The 16,631-nt window shown below is 39.5% G+C and overlaps 1 protein-coding gene across 18 annotated transcripts in view; it reads right to left on the bottom strand.

Moving 5' to 3' along the window:
* Positions 1-16,631, bottom strand: part of myo18ab (myosin XVIIIAb) — an 84,435-nt gene that overhangs the window by 34,456 nt on the left and 33,348 nt on the right. For 7 of the 18 annotated variants that reach the window (XM_047820276.1, XM_047820275.1, XM_047820277.1 and 4 more), the window contains exons 5-25: positions 15,905-15,970; positions 15,010-15,126; positions 14,201-14,266; positions 13,214-13,301; positions 12,478-12,584; positions 11,571-11,747; positions 10,378-10,588; positions 9,786-9,928; positions 9,582-9,682; positions 9,391-9,454; positions 9,025-9,169; positions 6,914-6,925; positions 5,824-5,997; positions 5,467-5,557; positions 4,683-4,869; positions 3,906-3,992; positions 2,380-2,521; positions 2,090-2,249; positions 1,678-1,864; positions 1,342-1,540; positions 589-698 (exon numbers count right to left, since the gene is read on the bottom strand). In XM_047820276.1, the coding sequence (XP_047676232.1) occupies positions 589-698; positions 1,342-1,540; positions 1,678-1,864; positions 2,090-2,249; positions 2,380-2,521; positions 3,906-3,992; positions 4,683-4,869; positions 5,467-5,557; positions 5,824-5,997; positions 6,914-6,925; positions 9,025-9,169; positions 9,391-9,454; positions 9,582-9,682; positions 9,786-9,928; positions 10,378-10,588; positions 11,571-11,747; positions 12,478-12,584; positions 13,214-13,301; positions 14,201-14,266; positions 15,010-15,126; positions 15,905-15,970 (2,634 nt within the window). The remainder of the gene's footprint in view (positions 1-588; positions 699-1,341; positions 1,541-1,677; positions 1,865-2,089; positions 2,250-2,379; positions 2,522-3,905; positions 3,993-4,682; positions 4,870-5,466; positions 5,558-5,823; positions 5,998-6,913; positions 6,926-9,024; positions 9,170-9,390; positions 9,455-9,581; positions 9,683-9,785; positions 9,929-10,377; positions 10,589-11,570; positions 11,748-12,477; positions 12,585-13,213; positions 13,302-14,200; positions 14,267-15,009; positions 15,127-15,904; positions 15,971-16,631) is intronic. The other 11 variants (XM_047820291.1, XM_047820285.1, XM_047820290.1 and 8 more) reach the window with 6 other exon arrangements.

Here is a 16,631-nt window from a genome sequence, read left to right on the forward strand (position 1 = left end):
AAAGAAAAATGACATTGTTAGTGAAAACTGTGCGTATACTACAGGCACGCTAGACAGAAACTCTACCTAAAGTATTCCTTTAAATATGGCTGATGAGAAGATTCCATTATTGACTGCACTGCCTCTTTTCCCCATCCAAATATCTTGTCTTGTATCTTGTCTCTGTTGCATATACTGGAGAAAGCAGAACTCTGCTTAGTTCTATAGTTCACAGTATTCTTCATAATATACAGTATAATAACCAACCTAGTTTTGGCCCTGAAGTTTTCTATTTCCCTGAGGCAAGTTTAGAAAAGAGAATGGGATGGTTCTCATATAGGTTTCACCGAGGTCTTTGATTAAAGTTGTTTTATTGTTCTGCTGCTGAGACAGCAGAGACAGAAAGAAGGACGAGGAGCAGAGCTGGCCATTACTCAGCTCAAGGCCCCCGGTATTGTCATAATCAATTACACAGCAGGGTGGCTAATGGAGGAAAAGCAGAGAGGAGCGGACACACACACACACACACACACACACACACACACACACACACACACACACACACACACACACACACACACACACACACAGAGACACAATGTAACTCACCCTTTTCTCATCTGTCACAATATAGTTGCGTCCGTGCTTTTTAGTCAGGTGGGGTGCTAGAACATCGAAGCGTCGGCGGAACTCGGAGAACACCATGTGATCAGGGTAACCTTGAAGAGAGAGAGGTAAGCCAGAGGCTGAGCTGACTGAGTGAGGTTTATAAGCTTTATAAGAGAGTTCCCTTTGCCAGTTCACAAGACACAAGGGCAAGGCCAAAGTACAAGGTATATTTCATGGGTAAATCTCCACAGATTTCTGCTGATCGCAAGATCAGCTTTGGGAACAAGCAGTGTTACAATGATACACTTTGCTGATTTTGCTGCACAATTATTTTTTTTATTTTATTTGCTGTGCAAATTATATTTAACAAAGCAACCGTAAATCCACAGGTGTTTTTGAATACAAACTCTCTTACTTTACTGCTTACAGCATCCATCTATCTTTAAGAAACAACTCCAGTTGATTTTATTAAACCAGAAACAAACTCATACAATTAAGCTGCATTACCTTTCTGCATTACTCTTATCTTAATTTGATTCAATCTGACATTAAACAATGTTAAAACTGACACTTGCAAATCCCAAACCATTATCAAATCATTAAAAATTAGGTCTCATAAATGTGTCGTGCTAGGAGCATTATTACTCAACTATAAACTGAAATGAGAAACAAAATACACAGATTTATATTGAATCTACTGGCATGGAGACATTAGTCCAGGTGGATTTGTATCATCACACTCTTCTGTCCTACCTTGGCGATATATGCGCAGAGCATCAAGCAGTTTGGAGCCTCTGAGCTGAGCACGCAGCAGCACCACGTCTAGCTGCATGAGGCCTGTATCGCAGCTTTCTCCATGGACACGAGGCTCTCCGCTCAGGGCCTCCGCTTTGGGCAACAGGCAGTGCACAAAATGCACCCTGGAACGCCTTACTGTGTCTATCAGAGCATCCTGATGAAGCAAACACAAATCATACAATAGTTCTATCTCTATCAGTGATGCTTTTTTTTCAGGTTGTCTCATAATACAGTTAAACATTACTGAGGAAAAGTAAAAGCTATATACATTCTCCAAAGGTTTGTACAGACCACTTGCAGCTTGATCTGGATGCACAAGGACTTCTTTTTGACAGCGGCCATGCCGGTGGTAAAAGTCTTCCTCATGCTGGTGGCTCGACGCAGAGCCAGCTGAGAGCCTCCTTCAAGGCCGGCGATGGAGCCTGACAGCACTGTGGCACCTCCTGAACGCCCCATGAAGAGCCCACTGATGTTCTTTCTGAGAGCAAGAACAAAAAGGTTAATGTCATGTCTGACAAATTAAACGGTGAGACAAAGAAAACCGTTGACCTTTTGACACAAGTGTAATAATCAAGACAAGCAATACATATTCGGTGCCAGAACTTAATCTAAATCGATGTTCATTAGATACCAAAATCTCATGAGAGACTTCTCTTAGTATAAAAGCAAATATTGCTGCTGATGATTAAGAAGTGTGTCTTACTTCTGCGAGTCCTGCAACAGAGTGACAGCATTCTGGGAAGCTGGATTCTGCTTGGCGTGGTTCAACCAGCCCAGAACATCATATTCCACCCAATCAGTGCCATGACTATGACCCAGCAGAAAGTGATGCTGTTTCTCACTCTTCAGCAGCAGGTTAGGGCCTGGATGATCAAAAAAAACAAAACATTGAAACGGAAAAAAAACGTATATATGCACAATCCCATATCTGTACAGGATTCTGGAGGAACTGTGCTTCTGATGTTGAGAGTATGAGTGAGAGATGATTCTGACCTTTGACCTCTCCCTCTGTGGGGCCGTAGTAACTAAAAAGCCGATCCAGAAGAGTTTCTTCAGAGCCCCCAGGCTGCATAGCCTCTTCCTCCATCAGCCACAGCAAGCCACGTGCCTCATCAGTCCTCGCCAGTGTCCTCACCTAACACACACACGCAAGAAGACGCACACAAACACACAGTTCATGATTCAGAAACACAGCACTGCTGAGCACTCATAAGAAAGCAGAGAGAGAAAAGCACGAGCCACAAAAGCCTAATCATCGTAACACCACACAAGCAAAAGATGGGCCATTAGCCTCAGATTCCTCATTAAAAGTCTCACATTAAAGAAAAGCTCTAGGGCAGTCAGGCAGGCGATTTTAAACTTTGCACTCTGGTTGTCCACTTAAGCAATTAAAGCCAGTAATGGCTTCTCTTTCATTTATGGTTCACTCCAGTAGTGGGAATGAGCAAAAAAGTTCATTTCAGTGGAATGTATTTAATAAATAAATAAATAAAATACATTTCAGTTGACCAGCTCTTTACAATTTTATTTAAAAACTTGTGTGAATTAATGAACTGAAGAGATCCCATTAATTGAATAAATGTGATTTTTTAAATAATTTTTTTGATAAAGGAATAACGTGGGAATACTTGGGCCGGGGAACAGAGTTACAAACACGCAATTCAGTAAAACTGCTCATGACAAATTAAAGTCCACAATAAAAGACAGAATACTTCATGTCGTGGCTTATTTGGTTATTAATAAAGGTATAAATCTAATGCTTTTTATAATATTTAAGGGGAGAAATAATAAAATAAAAATTAAAAAAAACATTGCAAAACTTTTTTTTTTGAGTAAATGCCTTAATGATGCAGGAATACAAATACAGTCGTATAAATTTTGTAATCGAATATAAAAAGAATGTGCGCTAAAGCCATTTAGCTGCATTATCTATTTCTGAATGATGGTGCTAAACTGTGGTACAAAAGCATTAGTCCTGGTAACAAGATCCAACCACTGACATCACTGAAATTGTTCCATATTTCCTGATGATTTTCTGACACTTTTTACCTTCCCTGAGAAGGTATAAAGAAAGCTGCTAATGGCTGTTCTGTCAATGGAAGAACAAATCATTTTACAGCCTCATCGGTATGTGAACGTATTAAAAGTACGATTGTAAATGCGTGTTATATGAGTCTATATTCGCATCAATTTGTAGCTGTCTGTACAAGAAGATATGCATGTGTGTTAAAGAGAAAAAAACACACACAGAGATACTCCACTGTCATTATTATGATGTACACAGGAGGAAGCATAAACAAACCTACACTGCACGATAACAACCATGCCAACAATTGCTTTAAATGAGATGGAGTAGGCATTCACAAAGTGGATAAAAAGCATCATGCAAATGGCAGCTGCTGTGTTTGTACATCTTATTGGTTGAGGAAGAGTCCAGAGCATAGAGGGAGAAAGATCGCCATGCTTATCTGCATTGATGGACAGACAGCAAGGCACATTGGGAAGGAGGAGGTGCTTACCAGCGCTTGGGTTGAGGCCTGGTCTATAGCTGCTACAGATAAGGATGTACTTGGCTCTATGTCATCTAATGCAAGCTCTATGTTTTCCTAAACGGGAACAGAAGGGTCATTAGATCACCACTGATTAGGATATGATTCGACCACACAGGTTTGTGAGCAGTTTCTTTTATTACCGTGTGACCAATGAATAAAATGCCTTAACTGAACAGTATTAAAACAAGAAAGATGCGTTTGCCCAAAAGTAAATAAATAAATAGATAGATAGATAGATAGATAGATAGATAGATAGATAGATAGATAGATAGATAGATAGATAGATAGATAGATAGATAGATAGATAAATCTCAGTCAATATCATACAACATTTATAACATCTTCAGTCTTCATCATCTCCTTTGTTTCTGCATTAGCTAAAATTGTCTCACTAGTCGATGATATGTTTTCAAATCTCGAATTAAATAGAAATGACAGTATTCCAGACAGATAAAAGTTAGCATCGACCTGATTTATGCCAGCAGTTAAACTCACTTTCATCCTAGGGTTTTATTTCATCTGGTCACAAGGCAAGTAACAGAACTTTATTAAAATAATAATTATAGAAATCAATTATGAAATCAATATACATCATTTGTCAAACAATCAATTCAACATTTGATTATTTGACTGACAGATTGAATCAATAAAGCACAGGGGTGACATTTTAGGATTTGTTAAAGGGGGTGGGGTGGGGGTGAGGGTGGGGAACAGTGGTTTGTTAGTAGATCTACACTGTAGTACCTCCTTGTAACGCTCCAGCTCCTGTACAAACGTGCGCTCTTGGAACAGGGCCTGCAGGCGCTCCTGAGCATAGTTATGGCACAACTCCTCAAAAGTGGCACCTCGCTTAGCCAGCCGAGGGTTTTGAAAACCCGGAGTGTCCACAATTAGAAGGGAGCACAGTGAGTGTTGACTTGATTTCAGCGCTCTAAAATATACACAAACATAATACACGTGTTAACTTGTGATTCAAACACATCTGTAAGATTACTGTCTTTTTTATATATATATATATCAGTGAGGTCCATCTCTAATAATCTAATTGCATAATATTTGTGCAAACATTTATTAAAAATTATCTAAATATTTGCAGTTTACACAGTGTGTTGGTTTAATCCTTTGAACCCTTTAACGATTTTTCCTTTTTTTTACTCATGATATTCACACAGAAGGACAATCCCATTATTGGGTGAAACTTTTCGGAAATTAAAATAAAAAAAAGAGTTTAAAAGAATCTAAATTTAAATGAGGATATGATCTTAGTCTATGCTAGAATATTTAAAGTATTATGTATGTTTTATCGAGTTACACTTATAGGCATCTCAGCTTGTTATATAGTATTTCTAAAAGATGTAAAACATACAAAAATAATGCTACGCTTTCTAAGAGCTCGCTAAACAAAATGGTTTCTTGCTTTGAAGATGCACACAAAGTGAAAGCTCTCAGCCACACTCCATTAAGTTCCTCTGTGGGTGAGGGCTGCAGTAACATGCTGAGTATTGAAGAAATAAGAGAAAAGGCTGACCGGTTGATGAGGGAGATGACGAGAGTAAAGAGTTCGGTGTAGAGCCCAGCAGCCATGGCCTCCAGACACTCCAGAGCTGTGATCTTTGTACCTGAATCATCAACACAGCATTAGCTTACACCGACAGCAAGGAGAATAAGCTTCAGGAGCAAATGGAATATCTGACTCTAAAACCAAGCTCTTATTTTATGATGAAAAACTCATTAACACGCTTGCTACCAGAACAGCGAAGAAAGATCTTCTCTCATAAAGTACATTTCCACTACAGTAATAAAATCTAATTTGGCAGTTGGAGCTTATGTAGTTTTTTCTCTGATATATTTAGCATGTCTGGGCTGGCAGAAAAAAGGTTTGCACCAGGGCTTTCTCCAGCGCCGAGGTCATCTGGACCCTGGCGGAAGGAGGTAGATCTCTGCAGGGTTCCTTTCGGATGGTATTTGAAGATTGACGAGGAAAGTTCTTCAAGGGTGCAGCCCAGGAGGTAGGCCGCCTTCTGCGCCCACTCGTGACGTGCAAACTGTTTACGGCCGGCTGTTAGAAAAATGCACGTGTTAGCAGTATGTTGTGCTGGAGAACTCAAGAGCTTGATGCCATTTCTGATACATTTTATGTGGCTGAGCTACATTTCCGAATGACACTCAACAAAAATATTCAAAAAAGAAATCATTCCAATTCATTTCAGTCATTCCACTAGTCACTGACTTATCAAATTAATATTAACAAATGAAATAAACAGCCAGACTAGAGCTGTAAGAGGAAGAGAGGTTTAATAGTCGACCTCACCCTAATCACAGAAAATGCATCTGCTTTAAAAGAATGGCATCTGTAATACGAAATTCGAAAAAAAGAAATAAACATATATAAAAAAGTTTGTGACTTTTAAAACGACAAAATTCAGAGTATAGTGTGTATAAAGCCGTGCTAGCAGATGGTGGAGGCGCTAAAGCAGCACCCAAAGCAGCTCATGCAGAAGACGAAAAACCTCTATCAGAAAAACCATGCTGAACATAAACGAGTCCAAACAACAGACAAGCTTTCCTTTTTTTTTTGGATGGTAACAAAAGAAAAGCACTGCAGGAATGAAAAGTCTACAAGAATGAAGTGTGTGTGTGTGGGGGGGGGGTGTTGTACATGAGAGCATTGGAGCTTAAAAAGACAACAAAGTTCTGATGCCACACTGCCTTCACCAAGGTTTAGCTTGGCTTTGAGATATTCAGGAATGTGGAAGTGAAAGAGAGAGAGAGAGAGAGAGAGAGAGAGAGAGAGAGAGAGAGAGAGAGAGAGAGAGAGAGAGAGAAACCAACAGTGAGGCAGAGAAGAAAGAGGATGGGAGACAATAAAAATGCAAATGAAAATGTCTGGCAGCAGCGATAAAGGCGTTAAGAAATACCACTCAAACATGGAGTTGAAGAAAAGTTTGATTGAGGTTATGGGCTTTTTTCTTTACCTTCTTCAGTCTCTGCATTCAGTCGCATGCAACATGCAATTAGAAAAGGGGAGGTTAGAACACTGGCATTTTAACACAAACACACAAAAAATCTCTCACACACACTTTCAAACCTCTCTCACACTCACACACACACACAGAGCAAATAATTATTGTACAAAAACAGAAAGCCCACTTCTTTCAAAATTGTAATTTTCCAAGAATTATTGGCACCCTCTGTTAAGATGGATATAAAAGGTTCATTAAAAAAGGCTTTGTCTTTTTAGCTTTATCTTACAGAGAAAATAAGAGTTAGCTACAACCATAATATGGACTAAATATATTACAGAAAAGACTATATAAAACATGCAAATCATAAAATCAAAAAGTATTTATAATTATACATATATAAATATAATTTGAAAAATTTAGGTTTTGTGGCTGATTCATTGAAAAATTCATGACCATGGTTTTTAATCCAAGATTCAATCAGACATAAATAAAGCTTCATGCCTGTGATTTTAACCAAGGCTGATAAGTCTGTGGGACCGCTGTAGCAGCCACAGTCTCTCAGTGCAAAATATGTTTGTGCGTGTATGCCTGTGTGCGTGCGTGTGTGTGTGTATATTTTTTCAAAAGTTTCATTTGAGGCCCAAACACCAAGCAGTCTGCTGCTTCACCTCATTCGAACGTGTGAATGTGTATGTTGTACCACGTATTCAACATTTACACTCATGCTGAAACGCTGGTTTAATTGTATGCCACACTGATGCAAGTCTTTAACGGGTTCCTCTGTGTGACTCCAAATCCCAAAATACAGAGGCTGAAGACAAGAGTCTAAAGGGGATGATAGTCTAACTATGAGAGACTAACGCCACATAGCTAAACCTAGATGGGAGATAATCCTGTGAGAAATCTTAAATCTAAGACGCAAACTAAGTGCTTTATTCTAATTTTGATGTCTAAGTTAATGATGTTAAAAGACAAAATAGACAATCATGTGTTTAAAAATAAGCCATCTTTGATTATGGTCTTTCAAGAGCTCACAAAAAGGGTGACATTAACACGTTAAAGAAGGGCAACACTGCCCTCTAATGGTTGCTCTGTTTTTTTCGTTTTGTTTTTTTATTAAATCTCCAGCGTTCAGCATGAATAATATTATAATTAACATATAACGATTAACAAAGAAATATTTTGTTTAATTCAGGTTTGATTTCACAAATGTATCCTTTAAAGTAGCCCCATACTCAGTCTACTGCAATATTAGATGTGTGTAGAATATTTCACAGGAGCTTGACGATTTGTTGATTATGAACACAGTCACATACTTATACATACTTATTAAACGTTGTGTTCATTTATTTACAATGCCATTGTATAGAATATGTGGAAATGTGCTAATATGATTTAACTTTCCCACTGACAAAATAAGTAGATTAATAAATTAATAAAATGCACTGGATTCCTGTTAGTCTGTAAAAATATAGTTCTACAGAATATGCATCACTGTCATCTCCTTTATGGTCTCTACGACTAGTCTGTATCCTGCTTCAGGATATAAAATATATCAACACTGTAGGCAGACAAAGCTTCGGGTGCAATACAGTAAAACAAACAGTTGGGCCACATGTAGAGACCGAGCAATCTGATGATTATTATTAGTGCATCCTTCCTGGGCTTCTGGCGAAGAAGCCATTACACAAAGCAATTTACTTCCACCAGGCTTTGAAAAAACAACAACGTCATTCTCTCACATGCCTACGGTCTTCTATATCAGAAAACCTCTCGTCTATATGTTCCTTTCATAGCCTTATGACTGTTTTTTTATTCATATAGACAGCATCTGCTTTTTCTCTTATAAAACCAGGTTTGAATTTGACACTACAGTGTGTGTGTGTGTGTGTGTGTGTGTGTGTGTGTGTGTGTGTGTGTGTGTGTGTGTGTGTGTGTGTGTGTTCTGTGTACTGGTTGGCTTAGAGCATGTTACATGTCAGTCATTATTGGGGAAACCAAATGTGTGTATTAGTTCGATAATATGTCTGAAGATGCAAAGAATCTGGATTGAATAGGAATATAGAATGTGGTCTTTATCTTAATCAATCTCCTACACACACGTGCACACACACACATACCTTTTGTTGCCCCAGCAGCTCCCAGGTGGTAGATGGCCCCCAGTACGAGCCAAAGAGCTTTCTGCTCATCAGCAGAGATACCAAGCACCTTCATAGCTGCCTGCAGCTTAGTAAACTGTTGTGCTGCCTTCTGCTTGTCTTCAGACTACACACACACACACACACACACACACACACACACACACACACACACCTATAAATCCTCTAGCACATCTACTAAACCTGGAAATTTGAACTTGAATTTTATCAGGTATCTTTAAGCAGAAAGTCCACATGTTCCTTTTGTAACGTTCCTGCTAAAGGTTTTGTTAAAGCATCTTTACAGCAGTGCGATATGTACTTTGTGAGTTTGTGCAAGAGCTCTACCTTTGACTGAGGCATAATTCCAAAGGTGTTGTTCTCAGCAAAGTGGTTGAAATGAAGGTCGGTCCTGTGAGGGAAAAATTAATAATAATAATGTACAGGTGAATTTCACTCAAGCACAACATTTTTTTCAGTGGTAAAGTCATGAATACGCACACACACACACACACACGCACACACACTCTCTCTCTTACCTGAGAGTGTTGTCTGCCCCAGACATCACATAATAAAAGACATTATAAGTCGACTCAGCCTCTGGCCTCTTGGCCACCCTCAGTTTCTCCAGCAGCATAGTCTACACAGCCGTGCCAAAACACATTTTTTTTTACAGAGTAGAACTGAAGTACAGACTGAATACAGAATTGAATACAGACTATCTGTAAGTAGTAAAATAGTACCTGGATGGAGGCAGAGGCCACCTGGCCAGCTTGGTCAAAGTCCAGAGAGACAATCTGAGAGAAGCGGCTTGCATTTGAATTCATGGAGGTAGCACAGTTCCCAAATGCCTCCAGGATAGTGTAGACCGCCTGCCATTTCTCCGCTATAAAGAACACACACACACACACAGTCGCAGTTACTCACACACTAATTAGCTTGATCCTATGCCCGATTGACCCATAAGTGGTGATTCCAGGTGCAACAGTGAGAGGTAAACATATGTAGATAGTATCTTGGCCTCTTTAAAGCTTCAGTTGAGAAATGTAATCTTCAGTGGATCATTAATAGGTCTAATAGTGCCTTTGATAAGAAAGTCTAATTATCAGAGTTTGCCTGGTGCGCATCATTAGCAAAGCCTCCATCCATCAATCATCACCAAACACAAACATTTTACTGCCACTTCTCTCAGTATGTTTAGAGTCCTAACTCTATGCTGTATATGTGCTTCAGATTCATCACCAATGCCTTAATCGATTCATTTTCATACTATTTTTACACCATGAATGATTTATTATTGATATTTCTGTCATTAAAATTTTCAGCATCTCTTACCTGAAAAGATCTTGCCAGTGCTGCCAGCGATGGAGAGCAGGTACTGCACCAGGTGCTGGCAGTTGGTGGTCTTTCCACTGCCACTTTTGCCAAGCAGAACGATGGACTGATCCCGCCGTGTGGTCAGAAGGTTCCGGTAGGCTGACTGAGCCACTGCATAGATATGAGGCGCCGTGTCCTCACGCCGGCAGCCTTTAAACATGTGCATCACCTGAAAAATTAGGGATGGGGTAAGATTTTTTTTTCATAATTAAGACAATAACAAACTTAGTCACAAAGGAGAAACTAAATTTGAAAAAAAGTATAATTCCCTATAAAGAGGTTTATACAGTTTTGTCAGCTGTTATGAACCAAGGTACAGTATATAAAGGTGCTTTAACGACAGCAGCATTTGGTCTGGGTGAATCGAACCCTAGTTTTTTTTATCGTCTCACTCTGGTTCACTTATGCAGGTGACAACACAGCCATTACACAGCAAATGAACAGCCAGTCCAAAACTGTCTGATCCACATTGTCTCAGTTTGTCATTCATTATTTTCTAGCTGTAAACTGCTAAACCGAGTCACCTGAAACAAACTGAGCCAAAAGACAGAGCAGTGGTAATGCAGAAATGTGATCAGATGCTGTACTTTAAATGAGTTGGTCATGTCACCTAAAGCTCACAACAGCAACTCAGTAATGTGTCAAAAAAGCTGCATTAACAAACAAAAGCAAAAACAACTGGAACACAGAAATGGGTGCATTCTTATGAATTTACTTTCATGATCGTTACGGCCAGTTATCAATCTGGTGGTGCCATCATTTGTAGCTCCCACTGAGCAAAAGTAGCATGTAAAGAAATGTCTAAAGGCAAAGCAACTGAGCATCCAAAAAATAATCCCCCACATGTATTTTGCTGGAAAATAAATCCTCAAAGCTACAAAGTTACACCAGCGAATGGCAATCGTCATATAAACCACTGCGGTCATTTTTTATTATTGTTGTACAGTCATTTTATAACCAAAAAGACTGTACAACAATAATAAATTTATTATAAAAACTCAGTAGATCCTTTATTATATTTAGAATATTGACTCTATTAGCCACTTAGAGCTGTGGCCAATGGCCTGTCTAAAACATGCACTATTATATATTAATAATGCAGAAAACAGCCAATTGATCTGAGTACAAAGACAGCGGTATGTTGTTTTTACCTTCTCAGAGTACATGGAAGGAGCGCTGATGGGGTTGACGACCACCATGCTGGGCCCAGCGTAAGTGTGGATGAGGTTTCCTCCATAGCGCTGCCGCAAACAGTGCATCACACTCGACTCGTTCAGGTAGAGCAAAGTCGCCAAGTCCTCAGAGCGGTCAAAAGATGGAGGGTTGGCCTGAGAGAGGAAAGATCACCAATGAACAGAGTGGTAGAGGCTGGACTGCGACCAGTGACTGAGCCTCACTGACTTCACCTAACGGACTTCAGGGTTAGGGAACAAATTGTAAACATGGCAACCTGCTGGCATGTGCTGCCTCTGTCTCAAACAGTTTCCCTACAGAGCTGCCCTCATAGTTTTTTAAGTTTTGCCTAATAAGGCAGTTTACAAGGCAGTAAGGCACCCATGCAGCTGCCTTCTGTTTCAGACACAGACCCTTTTAATGGAATTAGAGGTGTCAATGCTGCACTAATTCAAACCACTGATCTGTATCCAATCTGATATATAAATAGTTGGTTCAGACATTGAATTGAAAATCAACATTAAGATTGTGAAAGCATTTTATAAATAACTCCAGGATGAATGTGAAATTAACACTCTCATTGCACATGTTCTACCATTACAGAAAAATGAGATCAGTGTATAATCAGTGTTCAAAACTTGTGTGTGTGTGTGTGTGTGTGTGTGTGTGTGTGTGTGTGTGTGTGTGTGTGTGTGTGTGTGTGTGTGTGTCTCACTCGAGTTTGGAAAGTAGATAAACTCTTGCATGGTCCATTTACCACCTCCTGTGCTTATTGTACGAGAGACACATAAACCTGCCCTGCAAGGTTCCTCGATTCAAACACACATTGCTGCCACACAGTGACACTAAGCAAAACAAACAAAAAAAAAATGCAGGTAGCCTGACCTTCTCCACATCATCCTCATCCACGTCCAGTACTGTCCCATCGTGCTCCAGTTTGATCTTCACCTTCCCCTCTGGCATGCTGCCCGCCTCCGTCTTCAGCAAAGTGGCTAGGGTGACAGAGGGAAAAAGACCCACCATAAATGTGCTTGATGTGCTAAACGCTTGCAATTGTCCCAACACCAAATAAAAGTATATAAGGTCAGATTTGCCATTTATATAAAATACTTAAGCTCTTGTTAATTAAAGGATCTATAGTCTTCAAAAAAAATTTAAGTTTTTGGCACAGAAAAGAACAATTGGTCACAAACACAACAACCAAAGTAACCAAAATATAGCAAAGACTGTATTATGGTGAACTGTGAAATAAACAATGTTCTCAATATACACCAGGGAGAAATGACTATCATCAGAGTATAACAAAGCACCACAGTAATATCGGGGTGGTATCATGGGTCATAGTTCATAAGAACGTTCAATGTATCCTCTTCCACATATGTGAGCTCACACGTTTGGTTAATGTCACTGTTACTGACAGAGGAAAGAAGTAGAACATCCCTTTCACCACAGAGCATAGACAATTTTGCTCCCTTGGCTCCTGAATAGACATCTTGTGACAATTGGGCCTCTCGTGACATCTCGAGACCACTCAGGGCCTATTGTGAAGGTTCTTTAGGGTGATCTAAAACAAGTAAGAGCATTTTGCTACACAGGAATAGTGCGCAGCTGTGGAACTTACCCAACGAGAAGCCGTCCTTGTGGACCAGCCACACTTTCTCTGAGCCGTACCATGCCTGCTCTGCAGCTATCTGCTCCTCTGTTTTTACCTGGACAGGAAAGTACACAGATCATACTCATACTCACATCCAAGCCCACACAAACGCACTCCATGTATGGTGCATGCTTTGGAGAATAACTACCACAAGAGTCATGACAGAAGTTGCCTTTTGGTGCTGATCAGCTATTCAGATATTAGTTCAGCATGAAAGACCAACTTCTACACTGCAGGAGTGTATGATGAGTAACCAGAAGTGCTTTCAAATAAAGAACCCAGAAGACCAGCAGGATCATTGTGCATAAAAAAAGTGGACACAGCTTCAGTGTCTACCAGTAGAAAGTTGATAAACTCTGCATAACGGCATAAATGTTGACTGGTGTTGGCTTTTTATTAAGAGATAAAATAAACATTATCAAGCTGAGAAGGAATAATTGTAAAATCTTTACATTTGGACATCGCATCACAAAAAAGCATGATAATTTTCATATTCATGATTCATTTTAAACCCTCGGTTAAATATTCTTGAATTTTAAATACATTATAGAGACAAATTGATCTGTTACTAAAATCCTGCATTTCTCACTCGGGGTTAAAAAAAAAAAAAAGCAAACAGACACAACAATACACCCAGATGGACAGTAACAGAAAGCCAAAATCAACCAATTCAGTATTATTAATTTTATATTATTATAATATTATATTAATATTCACAAATGTTTTTTTTTTTTTTAAGAATTTGCCACCTTTCAGAACATTTGCAGCTTATTATTTTAATGAGTCACTGATGCTGCTGGGGTAATGTTGTTGTTTAGGGTAGATGTGAGAGATCACAGCACATGGAGAATCAAGGGGCAAGAGCACGTGCTGCTGAATCACACACACATACACACACACACACACACACACACACACACACACACACACACACACACACAGCAGACTGCAGACCTTAGGCTGGGCGGCAGCAGCATGGGCCGCCTGCAGGATAGCCACAGGATCGTCCTCCACCTGTCCCTGTGACATGGCAGCCGACCAGAAGGAGGCAACATACACTGTTACACACCATCACACTCTCATGTGCTACTCTGTTAGATCTACATACAACGTATCATATTTCTTACGCAACTGTGATTGCATAGAGTGCTGGGAAAGAGACAAAGGGAGGAAATATGCCAAAGCAAACAGTATAACAGTTAAACCGTAAGGAGGAAAAACCTTATTAGGTTTGATCTCAAACAGCATTGTCTATGGAAACATTAAACAGTCAACATTGTTGTTAATATCTTTAGCGGTTTTGCAGCTTACCTGACTGATTAAATGGCTTAGTAGACTAAGACTCTATGTTGGTGAGATGAAGTAATACGTGATGGTATGAACATTATGAACATGACTGTGCAATTTGACAACAGCAGGTGGTGTTCAAAAATAGCAACTCTGTGCAAATCATGTACAAGTGCCAACTATCTAATATAACACCGCTTTACTAAAACATGCAGCTATATGATGCTGGATTCATGCTATAGAAGCCCATACTGTATATAGCCACCATGCAATAGCTTGGATTAACAACACAAGAATAGATATAACAGGCATTAAGGGTTTAATTAAATAAAGCCATACTGGAGCGTCATCCAAGAGAAAGAGTTAATCTGAGGTCTATTTATTCAAATAAACACAAGGATTAATTGGCAAATGAAGAAAAATGAAGCAGTTGCGTGGCATGGGGAAAATGGAAATGGCATGGAACAGAGGCTTACACTGAAGCAGACTGCTCGAGAACACACTGCAGCGAGGCTGAGAGATGTGGCTGATTTCTCAGGCTGACCCTGGACCTGAGTGGATGTGGACACAGACGCACTTTGCGCCGGCTCCGGCTAAAGTAGCCGGCCAATCAGCAGCATCAAGCACCGAAGCAAAGACAGTAGAAGGGCAGATGAGAAAACAAGAACAGGTAAAGAGAGTACAACAAACAAAGAGATGGAGATGAACATGATGTTATGCCAGAAATGCAAAAGAGTGAGACAGAGAAGCAAGCAGACAAATGCTATGCGAAACAAACTGTATGTGAGATGAGTGAGTGGAGCAAAATGGAATTAAGGGTCATTTTGTAATTTCACAAGTAGTGTAAAAAAGGGTCATCCAAGTGGGTTCATGTGTACCAGTATGTTCAACTGATATCATCTTTAGAGGTATAGGTTTAATAGGTTAACTGGGCAATAAAATATCAACATGATAAATTACGTTTATAAATATCAATATCATGACAATACGCTTGTCTGAGATGTCTCAGGTATCACTGTGTATCTGAAAATAAAAAAGGTTAGAAAATAACTGATAATTTTATTCAAAAAATTAGAAATAGTAAAAAACACATTTACTACTAAGATGTTTATTTATTTATTTTGTTTGAGGGTCATTGTTTTTTTTGTTTAACACAACAACACTATTGTTTTGCTGCCAGTTTATCAGCAGTCCTATTCAGTACACAGTGTTACCCGTCAAGTATAATATTTTTCGATTTTTTCTGTCACTATCGCAGATGTAAGAGAGAAAATATTTTAATTTTAGGAGCAGAAATGCTTAACTGGGAGAAGAAAATTATGAGAAATAATAAATAGCACTCAAGGAGGAAAAAAATACGACAATAATTACAGAGGCAAAGAAGATCTGCTCCAGTCGTCTTTGAGCTGCTTCGGTAGGACTCGGTGGAGGGCTCTCCTACAAGTCAGACCACCGAAAGTAAGTGTAGCTGTGAATATTATGTGTTCAATGCTGGCTACAGTGTGAGAGACCATGGCTTGTTAGAAGTCTTAGTGTGAACTAGTGCGACAGAGCTTACCGCAAAGCTGGGAGACGTGTTAGTTACGGCTATTCTAATGCTTGTATGAGCATATGCAATACTCATTAAGTGCACTTGAAACTACTACAGAGTTCAGCATGCGCACACGCACCGACGGACGGACGGACTTGATAACGTCTTCTATGAACATTTATATACACGCATAGTACATAAACACTCACGTTAAAAGTATGTGCATCGGATCAGTGTTTCTATATTGAATTGCATTCATATTCCAATACATGTGCCTGTGATAAACAGCATGATTCCATGCAATGCACCACTCCATGCTAAATAATTCACACAGAAAGCATTAAAAGGTTTCATATAGACCACACCAAACACATCATCCGTGTGAATTGGGTAGACTTCCTCTCGAGTTCCTCTCTCATGTACAAAGTATGTAAGTGCTGTTAACTGCCATTAACTGTTAGATTCAGAGGACTGCCCATGACAACAGAGCCACAAAGTCTTGCACTACTGAGAGCTTCTATTTCACAGGCTAAGATGAAATAACATGGTTCAAACAGAAGTGACAAC

Source organism: Tachysurus fulvidraco, chromosome 11, assembly GCF_022655615.1.
Source record: "Tachysurus fulvidraco isolate hzauxx_2018 chromosome 11, HZAU_PFXX_2.0, whole genome shotgun sequence".
NCBI lineage: Eukaryota > Metazoa > Chordata > Actinopteri > Siluriformes > Bagridae > Tachysurus > Tachysurus fulvidraco.